This window comes from Gymnoscopelus braueri (genome assembly GCF_963280865.1).
Source record: "Gymnoscopelus braueri genome assembly, chromosome: 17".
In the NCBI taxonomy this organism is placed as follows: Eukaryota; Metazoa; Chordata; class Actinopteri; order Myctophiformes; family Myctophidae; genus Gymnoscopelus; species Gymnoscopelus braueri.
This window is the reverse complement of record NC_137617.1, coordinates 31,449,565-31,469,124: the sequence shown is the minus strand read 5'-3', so window position 1 is coordinate 31,469,124 and position 19,560 is coordinate 31,449,565. Positions and strand designations below refer to the sequence as shown.

Genomic DNA, 19,560 nt, shown 5'->3' with positions numbered 1-19,560 from the left:
TCTGATGCAGACAGGAGAGGACACACGCACATTCCTGGCTATTTCTGATGCCCCACCTACTCAGTATTATTCAAGCTCTCGTTGTTATTGGCACTAATCCATATAAATTATTAGCTCTTGGTGTCATTGGCTGTCAGAGAACACAGATGGACAGATAAGTATGAGGAATAGCTTATCATTACATTACAACAGCAATCAACAATATCCAGAATGATCACACCTTGAGCTGTTTTACGGACTGCATTTCAAAATAAGTATCATACGGTTACGGCATGCAAGCAATGACGGAATCCTTTTGACGACAAATTTATTTTAACTTATGCAAAAGGTTGTCCTTTATCACACATGGCCAAATGCCACCGTTGATGGTTAAAACAAGGTCACATTGGCTTATTGTTTCTTGGTGAAAAGGGGTAGAGCTGATAAGTTAATGAGCTACCAGATATAAAGGTGTTTTACTGAGGAATGAGTGGACATAAGGATAAGGATAAGGATAATTCCTTTTAACAGGTCGTTCATGAAAGTCCTTGCGGTCTTGTTTCCAATGAGAACCTGTGAGCAATTGGGGTTAAGAGTCTTGCTCAGGGACAAATTTCATATCGGCACATATGCTGGGATAGCCTGGAATCGAACCTGGGGCAACCAGGGCCTCTGGTTCCCTAGGCGGGCTCACTAACCACTCAGCTATGGCCGCCCCTCTACATCTTGCTTCTAATTACATTTTAATCTCATCCTCAATAGATTATGCTGACTTCTGCATTCAATAACATCCAGTGGCTTCAGATTGCATTATACTGCTTGACGTTTCATGCATTTTGTGGTTGTTCCAGCCTGAATGCCATATTTACTTGATTGACATTTTATGTCAATGGTCAAATCAAAATACCTTTATAATCGCCAAGTGACATTATGCGTTTATTATGAGCAGATGAGTGACACAGGGACAATTTAATCCATTTTGAATTCAGGCTGCAACACCAACATGGATTCAAAGTCAAGGTAGTTGATGTTGTTCTGAGGGCACCATGTAACAGTATGTTAAAATGATCATGTGACTGGCGTCTACACAAAAAGGATGTCTTTATTCAACTGCACCAGATTAGCATTCATCGTTTGAGAAATTGGTATCTCAGTTTCTAATATTTGAAGAAAAATAGTTGTCACTATCACATTTCTTTTTCTTTTTTTTTATAGAAAATTTGTTACAGGCAAATACAAATCAGCCAGCATTGGCATTTAATGCAAATCAGGTAATTCAATGCTAAAAACGAAAGACGCATGCAGGTGAACATAGTGCCCAATTTCTGATGTTCTATGAAAATATCTTTCTGGGAAGTACAACTTATAAATAAATGAAACAAACAATGGCACAATGAAAGACAAATGACACAGACAGGTACAATTAGGGTTGCCACATATGATTGCTGACAAACTGAGTAAAGTCAGACTTATGCAGAGTGAAACTCTTCAGTCTATGTTCCACATTTAAAGGGGTTCCAGGTTTTACATATGCCTAGTGCAGAAGCCAGCTTAGTGAATTAGTCAGCTTTGTGAATTATCCCCTACATGACTAAAATTAGTTGGGGTAAACAAACAAAACGATATACCTAAGTGTATATCTGTTCAGTTTATGGGCCAAATTACATGTACTGTAGGAAGTTACTAAGTAAAAATGGACGCTGCATACATCTAATTGAGTAATACTATATGTATGCCAACACTCAAAAATACTCACATTCCTGGACATTGCCATTTTCTTCCTGGACCGACAACAAAATTCCTGGACTGTCCAAGTGAATCCTGGACATGTGGCAACCCTAGAGACATTTACAAGATCTCTGAAGTCCTTATAACTTCTTTACATTCTTCAATCATCCCAAAACATATCAAAACGGCTTACACAGAGTGGACACATGATCATTTACACCTGCTTGTGAACGCAAACAGCCTGCTCTTCCAAAACAGCAAATACTGTATATAAAGTATCCAGACAGGGTCAAGAGGTTCATTTAGTGATTAGACTAATTGCCTGTTTTATTCTTAGTTGTGTGCTGGTGTCACACACCAAAAATAGCTGATCTACAAGCTCATAACATGTCACACTGCGATTTGCTGTGAGCTTGTAGACTGCTATTTTTGGTGTGCGAAACTGACGTACAACTACTGTATGTATAAACCAGGCTTAAGCATTAGCGTGGGAGAGATGCTTTATCTAAGCGACTTTGAACACAGCATTATTGTTGGTGCGGTGGTCCTAGCAGCCAGCAAAAGGGGGTCCTACTCAGTACTAGGCAGGTGTGACTAATATTTCACATGTAACCCAAAAAAAAAGAAAGTCATCCTGTAATCAGAGCAGATCTGATCCATTCCTTTATATAGGATATACTCCACTCCCACCCTCTGTAGCGTCACACTTTGTCACGTAAATCACCCCCCTCTTAATCATGGCACACAAAAAAAGACATGCTGCGAACACTTCAGGGACGCAAAGAAAACAAAGAGCCATTTCTGCTGATGCTTAGAGAATCCACACGTTTGCTGCTTCCAGAGAGGACAAGCTTGGCGGAGGAGACGGCTTCCTCTTCCATATGCCTCTCCTTCCTCTTCCTTTGCCAATTGCTGATTGTGGCACGCACCGATTCCCCATGCTAGTCTGACCAGCACTGTGATTTCACACTCAAAACGACACCTGTGACAGACCTGAGGAAACAAAACATGACATATAGTCAAATGCTCCAGGAACAGTATAAAGCAGTGCAATGACTGCTGACGCATGCATGACCCATGCTAGTCCGATCGGTGGGGAGGTGTGGATTTATGGGATGAAAGTATGACTGAATAAAGCCTGATGCATACTACACCAGAACAACCGTGTTCAGTTTGGTTCGGGAGGGCTCCCCGAACCGAAAAAGCTGTAAACAGACAAGTTTCACTGTTATGGAACCCGGTCCCGGCCACCACCTCTCGCGCTGTTTGCTCTGACAGAAGCAGTGTACACTACAGCCAGCAGCACTACTGGAACAGATGCAGATGCTTAAAATAATACCTGGATATCGCCTGCGACGCAGGGAATTTCCTGACGGAGGTATGGAGGTTTTGCCCTTTCTAGCGATAGGTTGTGTTTATGAATGGTCACTTGACAGATATTTCAGAGGTGCTTGCACCTCCTGGAAGTTGGCTTGTGTCTCTTCGCTGACTTCACTGGTGACAGAATGAACTCGAAACTGGGCTGAACGAATGAGGAAACAATGCGGAACGTCTGACCAACGTCTGACCAATCACAGTAGCCCAACTAGTTCGGGTAGTTACAACATCTCGGAGGCGGCACGGAACAACTGACAAAAGTTCTGATTCCGCCCACGCGAACCTCTTAACTCATTCACTGCCTGAATTATTTCTGGCCGCGTTTGCCCACTGCGAGAGATTTTTCATTGAAAAAAAAAGGACTCAGGAGCCGAGATACATCATTTTTAAGTTTTAAGTTAACAAGGAAGTGGATGGGAGTCTAGATCTTCGAAAAATCTAATCTCCTTGGTCTTTGGGTCAAATTGGGAATTAAAAAAAAAAAAGAAAAAAAAGATAAAATTATAATTACGCTTTTTACGACCTAGGCAGGTTTGGTAATTGGAAAAAAATATGTTTTTTACGTCCTAGGCAGGGAATGAGTTAATGAGGCCATATTGTAGTCTGGACCCAGCCGAACCGAAGAAACGTCAGTTGTTTAGCTGTAGTATGCATTGGGCTTAAGTGTCAAGTATAACAAGAAGTTAGCCTGGAATCCAGACGGAGGTGCTCGTTCAGCCTTTATTTTGAAAAATCACTTCACTTCTCCGTCTGGCTATCATCCGATTTGAAAGGTCGCCACGGCTTCTGATTGGTCTGTGGGCGGGGCGGGACCAGTGGCTTCTAATGTAAAGGTCTGTGGGTGGGGCGGGGCGGAGCCTTCTTATGTAAAATTTTAGTTACTTCCTGACTTGCCTATGTAATTGGTGACGTTTTGAAATCCGGCTCAAATAGGATTATAGACTGGGTTCCAGGCTAACAAGAAGTGGCAGTAGTGAGGTTAGAGCACAGGTTTCAAAGTGGTGGAGTGGAAAGGGGGGGGGGGGGGTCATTAAACATTTATATATATTAAAAAAGAAAGAAACCAATTCAAATTCATGAGATTATTGTGCCAGTTTAACCACTTTCCCTACTTTGGGTATAACAAAATTGTCAGAAATAACATCTACAATCTTTCTTTCTTAGATGCTATCTCAATTTTGAGGGTAGCATAGAGAAGTTTGGGAACCCATGAGTTAGATGGTCCATCATGTCAACAAGCTCAGTGGTTTCATCTCTGCAACATCCAGACAATCATTTGTCACTCAGTCATACAGGTACAAGCAACGAAAGACTCCGCTAACAGCTGAAAGCTAATAGAGATAACACTGGATGGATTGTAATGACATTTTAAGAATGAGGTTAAAAAGTAAGGTAATACCTTGCATTAGCGAGGAGGAATGTGTAATGTGCAGAATTAGGGGAGATGAAAGAATGTGTGGTGGGGTAAGGTATATAAAAACAAAACGAGGACTCGCAACTATACTTGACATAGTCAAGTATATACTTGACATATACTTGAAAAATCACACCCTGTGTGAAGTGGGCGGTGTCTTGCTAGCTAATCACAATACTGAATGGAGTCGATCAATCGTGTACAAAGGATAAATACATTTATTGAAACACTCTTTATGATGGACAAAACCATAACTTGAAAAAAACCAAATTTTGGTTTTTTTCAAGTTATGGTTGCTTATATAGGGCTATGCACATGTGTCATGTGACACTGGCCAATCACAGTCCTGAATAGGCTGTGATTGGCCAATCACAGCGCAGGATAATTCTACTAATTTCCTGGGCCCAGATCACAGCGCAGGAAAATGTACATTTTTCCAAATCTCACTTATAGGGGCGGTTTCACCGCCCAAAAAGACCGAACGGGTGGAAACTCGAAACGTTGTATCTGCCGTCGCAAATAAAAACTTGGACTGGAGCATTCAAAAAGTGAGTTGCGAGACCCTGTTTTATTTAAATTTTATATATATATAAATATCTATATAGGGAACTCAATATTTTACACACACACACACACACACACACACAGTACCTAAATAAATCAGGTACACTTATCCATGTACATTAGTTTAAGTAACAGTGTGAGCAAAACAAGAATGGTTATTTACAGATGAATACAGTTTTTGTTCTCTTTCAGGGCTCTGACAGCCACACTGACAGCTCTGACAGCCCTGTGTTTTCATGAGAAACAGTGTTTGTATGGTGTGTTTTCCTCAATAGCCCATAAAAAGCAGAAAACAGCTAACCAAAGCTGGATAGGCACAGAGGACTGGCGTCATCATTCTGCTGAATCTGAAGTGTGCAATATTTTTACACGAATACGCACCAATGAATAACACGTGCAAAGCAACAGGGCCAAGACTGCATTCCAGGGCAGGTGTTGAGATCATATGCAACAACGTTATCAGGAGTTTTTATGGATGTTTTCAACCGGTCCCTCCATGAGAGAAGAGTTCCATCGTGGTTTACATAAGCTACAATCATTTCCCTTTTACCTCCCAAACTTTCTACAAATACGTGGTATAGATAGATTATGCAAACACCCATATAGCCGGTCAAATGAACATTTGGCCGACCCAAATGTATGTATATAAACTGCCCACAAAAAGTTTGTAAACGTAACTTCGGTCGATTATTTCTCCCCTTTAATAATACCAATTGGTATTGTATTATATCATCACCTTTACAACGAGGTACAGCTTGTAAGGATCGGGCATTCGTGGAATGAGCAACACATCTAAACGTGTGGATAGTGCCCCCCAAATATTTGCCAGAATCGTGAAAGTCTTTGACTTCACCAGTCTCACGGAACTTGGTCCTAAGTTTGGAAATGGTACCAGGGCTCACACCAAATAATGCTGCCCCTCTGCATGCTGGAACACCAGCTTCCAGTTGCCCTATTGCCCTGAAGGGACAAACGTGGCATCTTTCCACCAGTGTTGCTGCTTGGGGCATACACAAACTCAACAAAGTTGCAGGACCCATGCTCAGGTGCCCGGCACACACCTGCCAGCACTTGAAGTTAAAAACAAGAGTGAATGCCAACGGAACAATTTTGCAGGGGATTTTGTCATTTTGCAGGGGGGCACTACCAACACATTTTGCTGTGTTGCTCATTCCACGAATGCTCGGTTGTAAAGGTGACTAATCAACGATACGAATGATATAAAATACAATACCAATTGATATTATAAAAGGGGAGAAATAATCGACGGAAGTTACATTTCCGAACTTTTTGTGGGCAGTTTATATATAACTGTGAATGGTACCAGCAAATTGCTTCATGAAAAACCTTACCCAGTTTAAGCTTGTCTTTGGTGGCCCAACAGATGCTGTAGTGCTGAAGAAGTTGTTGTAACAGTTCCTTCTCATCGAGGAACTCCAGATGTTCAATTCTGGAAGCAAATGACGCACAACAGTAGATGAGACCTAATACACGTAATATAATGAGACAACACAATATGTATTAGAATACAACTAGAGTCAGGAGTTGCTTCATGTGTGGCATTCCATACATATACTACCGTATATTTCCAAATAGTAGCCCTACTGCAAATAGCCGCCCACTACCTAATACTCGCCTGGGGTCTTATACCATTTTGCGTATTAAACGCCCCGTCCAATTAAGCCAGGGCTATTATTTGCAGTTTCTTCAGCCTAGTTGGAACTGTAACCAAATAATGGCTCGGTGCAGGCCGGTGCAAAAATAAATAAAAGCCTGCTGCAAATAGCCGCTTGGTTCGTTTTAAATGCCCGGGGTCCAAATCAATTTTGAGTATGGTAAATTGTAAATGTTAAATTTATATAGCGCTTTTATCCGAAGCGCTTTACATAGATTACATTCACCCATTCACACACACATTCACACCCCGATGGCGGAGGGAAATCATGCACGGCACCAACCTGCTCATCGGGAGCAATTGGAGGTTCAGCGTCTTTGCTCAAGGACACTTCGACACCAACTCCGGGATTGAACTAGGAACCTCGCGGTTGCCATCCGGCCGCTCTACCGGCCACTCTACCCGTGAGCCACTGCCGCGTATAAAAGGCCTGGGCTACTATTTGGAAATATATGATATGAACATCTTTGTTTACATTCCAGGCTCACATCCAGAGCAATGTTGAGACCTTTCACGGTGTGAAAGTTGCCCATTAAACAGCTGTATATTTTATGCAAAAATGCACCCATATGGGACTGGCTAACTACTGATATATCTTGCAATTAAAAAAAAGGAAAAAAGTGATAACTGTCTGTTACATCCCATATCTGCCTATAACTCTGTATTACCTTATTATGTCCTCCTGTGGAAGAACACTGTATACAGTCATCATGTCCAGAGCATCTGCATTCTCCCAACCAGTCTTTAGAAACCGCTCTTTCTGAAAACCACACACACACACACAAACTTGTACAAGCAGCAACACATGCAAATATGTCTTTTGAGCAGGAGATCTACAAACCTTCTTTGAATCATAAAGATTTGGGCCATGACCTTTCCTTTCCACCATGTGAGTATTATAAACACTGGCTGTTTGTATCACATTAGCAATGCATTCACCTATTTGTATTCTTTGTTGACATTAAGCAATGCCTGGGCCTGGCAAAGTTTGGTAGAAAGCTTGTGATAAATTGCACTGCAAAATGTTAATTTATAAGGATTAGTTCAGAATTTTATATTTAGGTTTGATACCACACTTCCCAAGGCACTGGTCAAATTGTAGTTGAAAACCCTTCTTCTAATCTGCACTATAGTTACTGAGAAATGTGCATATTGTATAATGCTAATAGAAACAAATGATATCATGATGTGAGTTACCTGGGATTCCAGAGACTGGCAGGCCTCTACTCCTGCCAGGTTACACTGTCTGCGCTGTAGGTTCTCAATCATTACATGGCCAAAACGATCCGTCATGTTCACCTGGATTAAAACAGAGAGTACCGTTTAGATTGAAGAATACCAAAGACATAAGAGTAGTAAGTAAACAGCTTTGAGAACCAACGGTTCCTGAGCCATGTGGCCCATAGGGCAGGAGCCTAGCTACCGTTTCTGTAGCGTGAGGAGGATTGATGTACATCCCCCTGCCATGACATGAATGTTGCAGGGACTTGCAACCAAACCAACCCTTGATGCTGAGTGCCAAGCAGGGAAGTATTGGGTGCCATTTTTATAGTCTTTGGTATGGCCAGGCCAGGGAATTGAACCCTAGTGACCTCCCAATCTCATGGTGGACAGTCTAACCACAAGGCCACTCTGTAGAGTGGTAGAGTAGTACATATACTACGTAAATCACAGAGATAATGAAACGCCCATCTTTCAAGAAGCTCCGGTTCTCCATTTGGGTCCTGGGGACAAAAAATTTTTTTTTTAAAGGGCCAAAAATGTTTTAAATTGTTTTTTGGCCAAGTCTACACCTGCAACCACACGTAACTTCCAATTTATTCTTCTTATTCCTCGTCTTTGTATTGGTATTGTTTGTGTTGGAGCGCCTCAGTGCGGCTGCAGAGTTCATGTGCAACCTCTTCCAGAGAGAGATAGAGACACTAGAAACTCTGCTGGAGACAAAACAAACTGTGTAGACTTGGCCCTTTGAAATAAAATGTATTTTGGCCCAAAAAAAAAAAGTTTTTTATTTTTTTATTTTTTATTTTTTTATTAGTCGACTGCCAGTCGACTATTGGCAATTAGTCGCCAATTAGAGTCGACTAAACAAATCCTTAGTCGGGGACAGGCCTAATACATAGTAAATTGGACATGAGCTACCTCTGTACTTGGTCCACTCTTTTTTACACTCTATACCAAATCCATTGCCAAAAGTAAACGATCTACACACTCACGACACATCACATTGCCTGTAAGCTTGTAGATCTGATATTTTTGGTGAACATTCCCACCAAAACAGGGATGTCAGGGGTTCAGGTGATTAAATTAACCTGGGACATCAGGTGAATGACAAGTTGGATGTAACCTGAACAACATATGAAAACCGAAAACAAGGAAGCTGAATTATCAATGTATGGATGTAAAGGAACTGAATCTGAAAGAAGTGCATACTGTATTTACAAGACAGCAAGACAGCCCAATAACCAGGGTGGTTTGTGATGTTTCCCAGCATCTTGCAAATTTCAGTCAAACATCCATTTCAAAAGCCAAAAGTGAAAGTGTGGGCTATTTAATTAGTTACGAGGTGATATTCATCTGCCTTATTCTTTAGTTAGGCTAAACCTTTGTGAAATCTCGAATCCTTACAGGCAAAATACTTTTTCCAACAAGTCATATGAGTGAGTCATGTGTGTCATAATAAGCCCTGGGACATTCATTGGAAAATCGTACCACTGTACTATTAGCAAACTGTTAATAAAGCAGGCTATTCAATCAATAAAAAAGGGGTTGGGATTTAGCACCCGTGAGCACGAGCATAAATCGGCGTCTATGGTCTTAGTTACAGTTACCTGTTCATAGTTGATAAACATGGCAGTGTGGAAGTTGTCTGCAGCCCAATGCAGCAGGTTGGAGGACTGGGCAGGGGTCATGTAGACCAGCACACACTCTGACACAAGCAGCGTAGGCAGCCTGGAGGAGAATACAATGTGATGTTATAAGAGAATGACTAGGCATGTTTTAACAGGAAGGCATTGTGCCGAAAAGCGTTCGTGTGCTGTTGCCCGATCTAAAAGAAGTACCTGAAGGGCATTCCGTGAGTGCTGGCATTATTCTGCTTTCCTGTTTTAACAGGGAAATTGGCTATTAGAACTGAAAGTAACGTCCCAGTGGTGGCTGATAATCCACTATGGAGACTGCTTGAGTAGACAAACATACCAACCACAGTTACTGTTGTCCACCATGATTATACAGTTCAGCATAGGGCAATTTCGGTAATAATCTCTAAACACATAACAGTCCGAACAGTCAACAGGAGAGGGTTGGGCATACTGTAAGTCCGTCACTGTTAGTAGGGTTAAATTTAAGTATGGGTTCAATCAATTCATTTTAGTTAAGGTTAGGTACTGTTGGTATGGTTGAGTTTAAGCACAGGTTTAATTTTGTATAAAGGTTAAGGATATGGGGAGGGCCTTCAATCCATGCCCAGAGGATGCATTTAGTATTTCCTTTCTGGAAAAGAGCCAGTAAATATGGGCCGCTTTCACGACATCTTCAACGCAATGTCAAAGCTCAGCTCTTTGATGCAGAAATTAGAAAACTCATGGAAAATTGAAGAGTTCCTCAGGGATGCGATTGCCGTCATTGCGAGGAACTGCATCATGGTACGATTTCCCAGTCATATAAATATGAGAAATTAATTTAGGAAGAGGTGTCTACTAGACAGTGCAGTGTCACATACCCTTTCCATATCAAACTTCATACTGCACTAAAACACTGCTGTTGCTAGTCTGCACCACTGTTAGTTAAATAGAAATACTCTTCATGCATTTCAACCGATTTTCTTTTACCATTAATGAAATCTCACATATTCCTTAAACTATACACGAAGACTACAAGCCCTGCACTACCTCGATTGGGTTTATATAATAGTTGAGTGAGAACACTTCAACAACATCTATATAGTCTCATACAGTTCGGTGAAAACCGAAAAACTACATGTCTTAAGACTCATTGAGGGACCCTACAGGGTTTTTTTTGTGACCAACTTCTTTATATTTTATTAAAGGCTTTTCAAGGGGAAGAGACATTACATTGTATTCAAATCATGTATTCATAGACAAACAGTTCACACAAAATCCCACAACTTGATTGGAAAGTTGCTTTAATACGATGAGTTGGGATTCTTGGGGATTCTTGGGAAGTCTAAAAGTCTGAAAAGAATCAAACCAAATATTTCATGCTCTACAACTAGAGAAAAACTGACTTGAGGAATCAATTCCATAGAAGGCTCTGACACAACAGGAAAAAATAAGAAAAAATTCCACACACTGACGTAGGCTGGATAGCCGAAACGTTTGTTCTCTTTTAAGGCGAAATAACTGACACACTCTGAGTGCGACCCTTCACTCTTGCCAAATGTTTGTGTTTTAAGAGGACAACGCACCAGAGCACGTCACGGTGGTTACAAAAAGGTTTATTTAGCTGCAAAATGAGTGAAATTCAGCTTTAAGACAGACTTAACACATTGAATGCCAAAAACGGTCCGGACCGTTTTTGAGGATCCAAACGAGAAGTGCCGAAAACGGTCCGGACCGTTTTTGACCCAATTCTATTTTTATACATGTGGGCCACGTGGGGCGCTAAAACGAAACTTTGACATCACCCAAGGAGTTTCTGAGAAGAAGAGGCTGGATCTGGCTCCATGTCAAAAATCCTTCCGGTCGGCGTTTTCAATGTTATCTCCTTGACTAAAAGCTTAATATCTCCATTTCTTTTTAACGTGGTGGAAACGAGCCGTTTTCGATCGGCGATCACTCTGCAATGGAGGATCGCGTTAGAAATATTATTGTTCCAGGCGTTAGTCGGGACCCTCCGCCGTCTCGCACGCACGCTTTGTTTACATGCACTTCCGCGTCGGGGCTTCTACAGCACGAAACGTATAACGCAAGTGGATGGAAGAAATGCAGGCACTCAACGTATAATATTTTAATAAACCTCTGGCACCCAATGTGTTAATCACCACATTTCTTCTGGGACATGGTCTGAAAAATATTATATCCTGATCTCTATATTTCAACTTTTTAATGTTTTTTTCTTTCCATAAATTAATGCTATACTACAGTGTCACGCACAAGTAGCACAATAGCCTATCTACAAGCTCTCGCCGCATTATGAGCTTGTAAAATGTTTAAGTGAAAGTGTTTAAGTCTGTCTGTGGGATTTATAAATATTTAACCAATGAAAAGGTATTAACGAGAGCTTGTGGCTAAATAATAACTACACAAGATTTATTCAAACACAGGTTATTTTTTTCCATTTCCTGATTAGTAATAGTTTTGGACATGAGGTTACCACCCAACAGTGACGATATGTATTTTAACTCACTCTGGGTTAATCTGGAACTTCTTCAGTTTCTCGTCTAGACTTGAGATGTCTCTGAGGTCCGCTCCAATGATGCAGAATCGGTCTGAGTCAAGGCTATGGCTGTCTGAACACAAACGCAGAAAACTACAAAGTAAAACTCTCTATGATCATTTAACTCTGAATGCGCAAATGTAAGAAAATGTTACCAAATGGAACACTCTGAGCTACAAAAGGATAAATTAACACTGAGGATCTTTCATTGTATATAGAAGGGTTGAGAATATTCTGAAAGAGTTCCAGCCACCAAGAATGAAGAGTGTTTTATTCATGTATGTATTTCATACATTATGTACTGTAAAAAAGAAATCAGGTGCATGCAAACTAAAACAAGTTTAGGTCCAGTGCTGTAAAATATGAGTAGTAGGAAGAGGATAAACCTAAATAAGAATAGTATAAAAATGAAGTAAATTAAGGTGGACTGGACAGTGCATCGACCACATAATTGCAAAGTCCTTGGTTCAATTACGGTCAAAGACCTGTGTTGCATATTCTACCCCTTGCTATACCTTCAGCTTCAAGTCTCTCATACACAGTACACACTCTTGTCTAAATAAACAAAAAACTACAATTAAAATAAATCGAAACATAAATAAATAATTTACACAAGTCAATTTCTTGAATGACTAGAAATGTGTTTTCAGTTAATTACCTAATAATAAGGAGTCCGTGGAGTGGGTTTCAATGAGGGGTTTTGATAGAGGTGGTTTTGTCCTAAATAGAGAAAAACAGCAACATTACATTTCTTGCCACAACGGACTGTTATCACAATTCACTTACCGGGGGTGTGTATCATTAAGAGCTTTAAATTAATTGTGAATGGCTATGTCTCCCGCTATAGGTCACTAGCCCATCTATAAATTCAGGAATCTGTGTGTGCGTGTTCCTTTTATGCGGAAATATGGAGATCCCCGACCTCTCCAAACGTGTTTGTCATAGACAGGTCTACGAGTACTCTGATAATGGGTACTGCACCAGTATTACAAACAAATAAGCCAATAGCACTATTGCCTTACTTTATACTGTGGATCTTCCGGGACACCACCACAGGGAAGTCAACTTCAAAATACTTTTTAGGTAGGAGGCCTTCATCCTGTAAGCACGCACACATGCACACACACACATGCACGCACGCGTATAGTCACATATACAGTACACACAAAAAAACATACAGTAGTTCAATACAAACATGGAATATGTTACACAAACCTTCGAGGATGAATTAATTAATTAATTATCTAATCTAGACTAGTAATCATCTAGTAATAATGTAGAATTAGTAATCATGACGAAAAGCCCAACAATATAATTCTGACCAACACAACTGCAGTTAGTTCAGGTCCATTTGGGGTCGATATCCTCACTTGTGTTTCCGTTGCCATTCTACAGTGCAGTGCTCGTTTTATTTAACCACTTACACTCTACTCAGTATAGTATTAATAATATAATATAGGATTACTATTATTACCATGCTCAGGCAGTCAACATGGCTGGATGATGTGTACCTTTAGCCTCCAGAATGTGGTGTCTAGACCAGCACCCAAGTTGATAATCTGACAGTTACACTCAGTCTTTCTGATGAACGCATCAAGGAGGTGGTTCACTCCTCGAACGCGGGCGTAGTATCCTGCCAGGATAGATAGAAGCATTACACTAATGTACAAAACATAAACCAATCCATTGAGACTATGACCACAGGTTTTCATTCACAGCAGAGGAAATAAGGGTGATGGTGATGCAGTAGGGCCGTGACCCAAAATGTGTTGAGTACCCGTTTTACAGGGTCTCCAGGGTAAATTTGTAATTCTAAAGTAAGTATTATTTTCTACTATTATGCTGGTATGTTTAGTTCAGATGCTGTTTACCCCACCCAGACACCCGAAAATGTGACTGTGATCTGAAAACGAGTTGAGGTCTGCTCTCGCTACTCTGCCGGCTCAGCCTACTTAAATTAACAATAATAGACCCATTACTCCCTGCCGTGACTCCTGTGATTTCCTCACTGTCAATCGCATGCATGATGTGGAAAGGAAAAGTTTATCAACGTAACGTTGGCTTTACCAACCTTGAGAGGCCTCAAGGTGCTCAGTAATAAGAGCTTAAAAATGAACAAATTGGATCATCTCCAAATGACGCATGCTCAACATCGGGACAGGTTAAAGGAATGTTTCATGTTTAAATAACAGCGTTTCAGGAAACTGTTTTGACAGAAGAAAAGTAAGTCAGTCCAAGTGTTTGTTTGTGTAGCAGAATTGTTTAGGTGTGTCTGTTAGTTGGTGAATAGTATGTTGCTAGATAACCCTACATGTCCGTTCTGCAATTGATTATGTTATAGCCACAATTGACAGAGATTAACAGAGGTGTGTGTGTGTGTGTGTGTGTGTGTGTGTGTGTGTGTGTGTGTGTGTGTGTGTGTGTGTGTGTGTTTGTATGTGTGTCTCGGTCACACACAGACAATAATGGAGGGAGAAAATAATTAAGAGTGATATATTAACATATTTTCAGTCAAAATCGGAATATAAAAAAATATTAATTTGTTATTAACTCTCTCAGTGCCACGCCCCGAGATATCCCGAGTTTTTCCCGAGTACCCTCCCTGCCAGCACGAGAAATCCCGAGTTTTTACTTTTGACAGTAGTCGCGCTATTCTGTTTATTTTTCATGATCACTTTCGCTTCCTGACTCCTTCAGACTCATTGAGTTCCGGTTTCATGACGCAGATTCCGTTTCCGGTTCAATTTTTTTTCCTGCGGTCATTTTCGGCCAGAATAGGGAAAGTCACGGTTTTTCACACGGTATAAAAAACGAACGGAGAGGTCCACGTCTACTCTCTTTGACCGGATATGACGTGAGCCTGTTTGGGAGGGGGCGAGTGAGCCAGCGAGGTCATCAATGTGTCGATTTGTTGCTCTCTACTGGTAGAACTGTAATATGGGTTTAAAAACCCAATCAGATAATTTATTTGAATGAAAAATTTCAAAATTAAAAAAGAAAAATAAACGCAAATTACTGGCACTGGGGGAGTACTTTATGAAAATACTCTTGGCAGTGAAAGAGTTAAATGTAGTCGTCTCATAAAATGCTGTATTTTCAGGTGGAATAAGTGAGAATGGTGATCGTTAATAATATCCTCTTTGTCATCTACCTGTCATTCAACCGGAAGAGGGCAGCACTGATGGCATCATACCAAGTCAGCCTCCACTTTGCCAAGGCAAAGAAGCCCCATTCCATTGGGGAGCAGCTGATAAAACAGTGTTCAAATGACGTGTGTCTCACGATCTTTGGTGAGGAAGAAAGTCAGGACTGTGACTGACTTCATCTCAAATGAAAGCAACTTAAAATTTGAAAAGTACTTTTGTAATTAAATAAATAAACAAACAAATACCTTTGATATGCATTGCAATTCATGGTTTGTTGTGTTCTTTATCAGTAGTTTATAAATGCAGATGTGCAATTCAAAACGTATATTTTTAAGTTTGGGTCCTGGGGAGATACCAAATTTCTCTTTTGGGTCCTGAGACTCTATAGAGCAGTGGTTATCAACATTTTTGTACTCAAAGCACACCAATGGGCAAGTAAAAACCTTAAGGCACACAACTATTCATAGTAAAAATACTGACCTATAAGCTCAGGTGTTGCACCACAACCCATTGTGAGCTTGTAGACCTGCTATTTTCACTATTTTAGAATATTTTGGAAAAATAAATCAAACAAATACATTTAAAATTTAGGGCGTGAGGGGGCGACGCTCCCTCAACCGGACCATCTTGACCCCTCAGTCAAGACAGACATTATTCTTTTTTTAAACCTTCTGGTACTTTTTATCTTATAGCTAGCGCCGGCCTTGTACAGACCTGTAACTGCTCAAGGAACCCTGGGTCCACAGACCCGTTTGAGAACCACTGATCTAACTAAGCAAACCTTCCTATAGATCTGTCCCATACACACTTAACACCGCATCACTCCACAGTTGTCTTCACAAGCCCCAGATTACCTGGAGGGATTGCCAAAGGACACGATAAAGAGGGAAATATAGCTATGGATAACACTCAGGAATTTTATAATAATTCGATAATATTCAGGTCAAACATTTTTTACTCAATACAATTATGTAATGCAGTGACTTTTTAAATAACAGAGGGCAGTCCTCTCCACGTTATTCATATTATTTTATTTTAGATACCAGACATGATCCCAGGCCAATAGCACCTCACCACCACCTACAGGCAGGACTTTGTTTAGTCGTGCGTGAATCACTTTACTACATGTTACTGTTGTGATATTGCAGGCATTTTTCGGAGCACATTCTGCTCAGCTGTGGGGTCCTTGAGTGCAGACAAAGCTTCACACATTGAAGTAGATGTATTATGAAAATTGGGCTTGGATTTTTAATGACCCGTGTCAAGTCCGTTTCTTTCTCAATAGTATCAACAATTGCGTAGAGAACAGATAAAACGGTTCAAAAAAAGTTTAAATAGTAATAAATAATAATCATAATAGCAGCTATCTCACTTACCTCTATTGATCTCAGGAGCCTTCCGTTCCCCCACAGACCTCACAAAGTACTGAATGTATGGATCTTTCCAGTAACCTTTACTGGATGCAAACCTAGAAAATATTACATAATGAAAAAGGGGAATGCATGTTTCCCCATCCATGATGGACACTGGACACTATCTACAGCTGTGGTGTAAAGCAACTAAGTACATTTACTCAAGTACTATACTTAAGTACGGTACAATTTTGAGGTATTTTTTACTTTACTGGAGTATTTCCAGTATTTCTATATATATTTCGGCCATTTGAAAATATCAGATCTACAAGCTCGCGATGCGACGCACTGTGAGCTTGTAGATCTGCTGTTTTCCAAAAGATTTTTATACATTTGAAAAATGGGACATTCTGCATATTGAGTACTTTATACTGTAAGTACATTTTGATACCAATACTTGTGTACTTTTATTGAAGTACATTTGGAATTACAGACTTTTACTTGTATCAGAGTATTTCTACAGTACTTGTACTTAAGTAAAACATTTGAGTACTTTTTCCACCACTGAGACTGCAGTAGGTTCTTGTTCTCTTATGCACACAAGGATGATGTAGTAGCTGCTAAATAGACCACTACTTCATGTATATCAGTGGCTCTCAAACTTTTTCATGTCAAGGACCCCCAAATTGACACTTATTAGCTCGCGGACCCCCATTTGAAAAGATGCCAGTGACCCCCATAAGAGAAGATTTTTTTTACGGCTCTAGCAGTGATTCTCAACCATTTTAATTTCAAGGACCCCCAGTTTGACATGCATTAGGCTACGGACCCCCATTTAATGGCATTTCTATCACTTAAGTTGGACCCCAATTTATATTGTAAAATCAATGTTAATTTAACTCTGAGAGAGTACAAATGGAACCAAATGGACCCTAACGGCTCCATTTGGTTCCATTTGTACACTCTCAGAGTTACAGACCCATAAGGGTCCATTTGGTGCCTAATCTATCATTTAGCTGGGGACCCCCTGGAACTCCCTCAAGGACCCCTGGGGGTCCCCAGACCGCACTTTGAGAACCAATGATGTAGTAGATGCTAAATAGACCACTACTTCATGTATATTATTCCTCCTTGTGAAAACACAGTGCGGGTGTGAGACTATTATATATAAAGCATTATAATATAGCAGCGTCATCGTACATGTAACCCAGCGGTAGTCTGACGTAACGTTACCTCAGTTGTTTACGACGGTTATTATAACTACTATGTGTATGAATGAATGGCTGGAACTGATCGTACGGACCGTTTGCATGTCGTCGCATCGTCACACGTCGCCCTCACACCCTCGTCCGCAGTGTCTGTGTCTGGGAAGACTCGCCGAGCTGGAGCTGCCATCATTCAGTGCGCCTTCTTCTATTCTCCCTGTTGTAGTAGTTTGGTTACCATTCAAACACGGTAACCACTGTGTTGCCAGATTGTGCGAGAGAAATAAGCAACCAGGTCTATGAAGACAAGCACAACAGAAGCAACATGAGCACTACATTGGCTATGTGATCATAGCCAATCTACACAGCTTTATAGATATGCTATTTTCATAGAAATATCTTGGAAAAAAAGAAGAAAAAAAAAATAGGGATATTTTCAAATTCACAAAATCTTGTATGGGGGTCTCTGGCACAATGTTTTGTGCCAGAAATCACACTGTACTGGTTTAAACAACATTAGGAAACAAGCCCAAATAAGCAACTCCACTTTAGAAACAAGCCCCAAAAAACGCAACCCGCAAAATACGAATAATTTACAAGGAAATTAACAGCTCAAAGTCGCTTATAACAAGCAGACACGGCAACACTGACGGTAACGTTAAGTAACTGCACCTGCTAAACAGCAGCTTCACAGACCAGGCTCAGCTGTCTGAACTGTCCCCAGGCTCCTTATGGGACAGAGGTGCGTCTACATACAATGCTGGTGAGCTATGTAATAGGCTATGTAGAGTAGACACAGTCACACAGTTAATGTACAATCGTGGGATAATTAATAATATGCGTGCTAATAACACAGCTAACACGATGCTAACACAACTCTAGTGTCTCGCAGCTGAAGCAGTGACTCCTCCCCATCCGTCTCTCTACCGGAAGTACCGCGACTAGCCCAAGCAAAATAACAGATCTCCACACGCTAGCAATGCGTCGCAACGATAATTTATAGATCTGTTCTTTTTTTTGTAAGCGGCCGAAGAGTTGACGGGGGCTGTGGAGCAGCAGCAACATCTTTTGGTACCTTACATCAGATCAAGGAATAAAAGGGATGGAAATCAAGCCCCCAGAACCGCGATAGAACCATAGAGTTAAAAAATAAGGATAGAAAAGTGAAGCTGCCGTCACCTGGTGTTCAAATCTGAGATTGCAATACTTTCGCATTTAAAACGCTACTCAAGGAAGCTTTTGACGCTACTGCGGTAGCCATGGTTCACATGACGCTTGCGTCATGGTGCCGAGTCCCCCTGGTCTAAAGTTGTGTTCGATTTTTTCACATTGCCATCTCTCACATAAACATAAACGTTCAGATTTCAAATATAAAGTGCTTACCACCGAGCCACGGATGTTACAAGGCGATGCGTACCGCGATGAGTACCCGTATCTCCCGTATTGTTCAATAAAACGCATTTTAATCCCATCGCCGGCCATTTTCTCCAAATTGTCTCCGATACTTTCAACCATGCGACACTAATGGTTGGGAGGTGTATTGCACTCTGATACATTACAAAAACAAAAAAAAACAAAAAAAGAAAATGGCCGGCGATGGGATTAAAATGCTTTTTATTGAACAATACGGGAGATACGGGTACTCATCGCGGTCCGCATCGCCTTGTAACATCCGTGGCTCGGTGGTAAGCACTTTATATTTGAAATCTGAACGTTTATGTTT

At 40.7% G+C, this 19,560-nt stretch overlaps 1 protein-coding gene across 2 annotated transcripts; it reads right to left on the bottom strand.

Moving 5' to 3' along the window:
* Positions 1-405: 405 nt before the first annotated feature.
* LOC308104093 (leucine carboxyl methyltransferase 1-like) lies at positions 406-18,723 on the bottom strand. 2 transcript variants are annotated; one of them, XM_080454388.1, is made up of 12 exons: positions 18,505-18,723; positions 17,936-18,042; positions 16,657-16,748; positions 13,646-13,767; positions 13,157-13,233; positions 12,793-12,854; positions 12,105-12,207; positions 9,569-9,689; positions 7,935-8,036; positions 7,406-7,497; positions 6,415-6,512; positions 406-2,700 (listed from the first exon to the last, which is right to left on the bottom strand). In XM_080454388.1, the coding sequence occupies exons 2-12, from the start codon at positions 18,028-18,030 to the stop codon at positions 2,678-2,680; spliced, it is 987 nt and encodes a 328-aa protein (XP_080310514.1). In that variant the 5' UTR covers positions 18,031-18,042; positions 18,505-18,723; the 3' UTR covers positions 406-2,677. The 2 variants fall into 2 exon arrangements, with proteins under 2 accessions (XP_080310514.1, XP_080310513.1); XM_080454387.1 differs by having other exon boundaries at positions 17,936-18,134; positions 18,510-18,723.
* Between the last annotated feature and the right edge of the window lie 837 nt (positions 18,724-19,560).

Coding starts and splice junctions, on each gene's coding strand:
- LOC308104093 (XM_080454388.1), bottom strand. CDS start 18,030: ATGATGGCAGCTCCAGCTCGGCGAGTCTTCCCAGACACAGACACTGCG. Junction 12,855..13,156: donor CGGAAGATCCACAGTATAAA/GTAAGGCAATAG, acceptor TTCTCTATTTAG/GACAAAACCACCTCTATCAA. Junction 8,037..9,568: donor TGTTTATCAACTATGAACAG/GTAACTGTAACT, acceptor GTTTTAATCCAG/GTGAACATGACGGATCGTTT.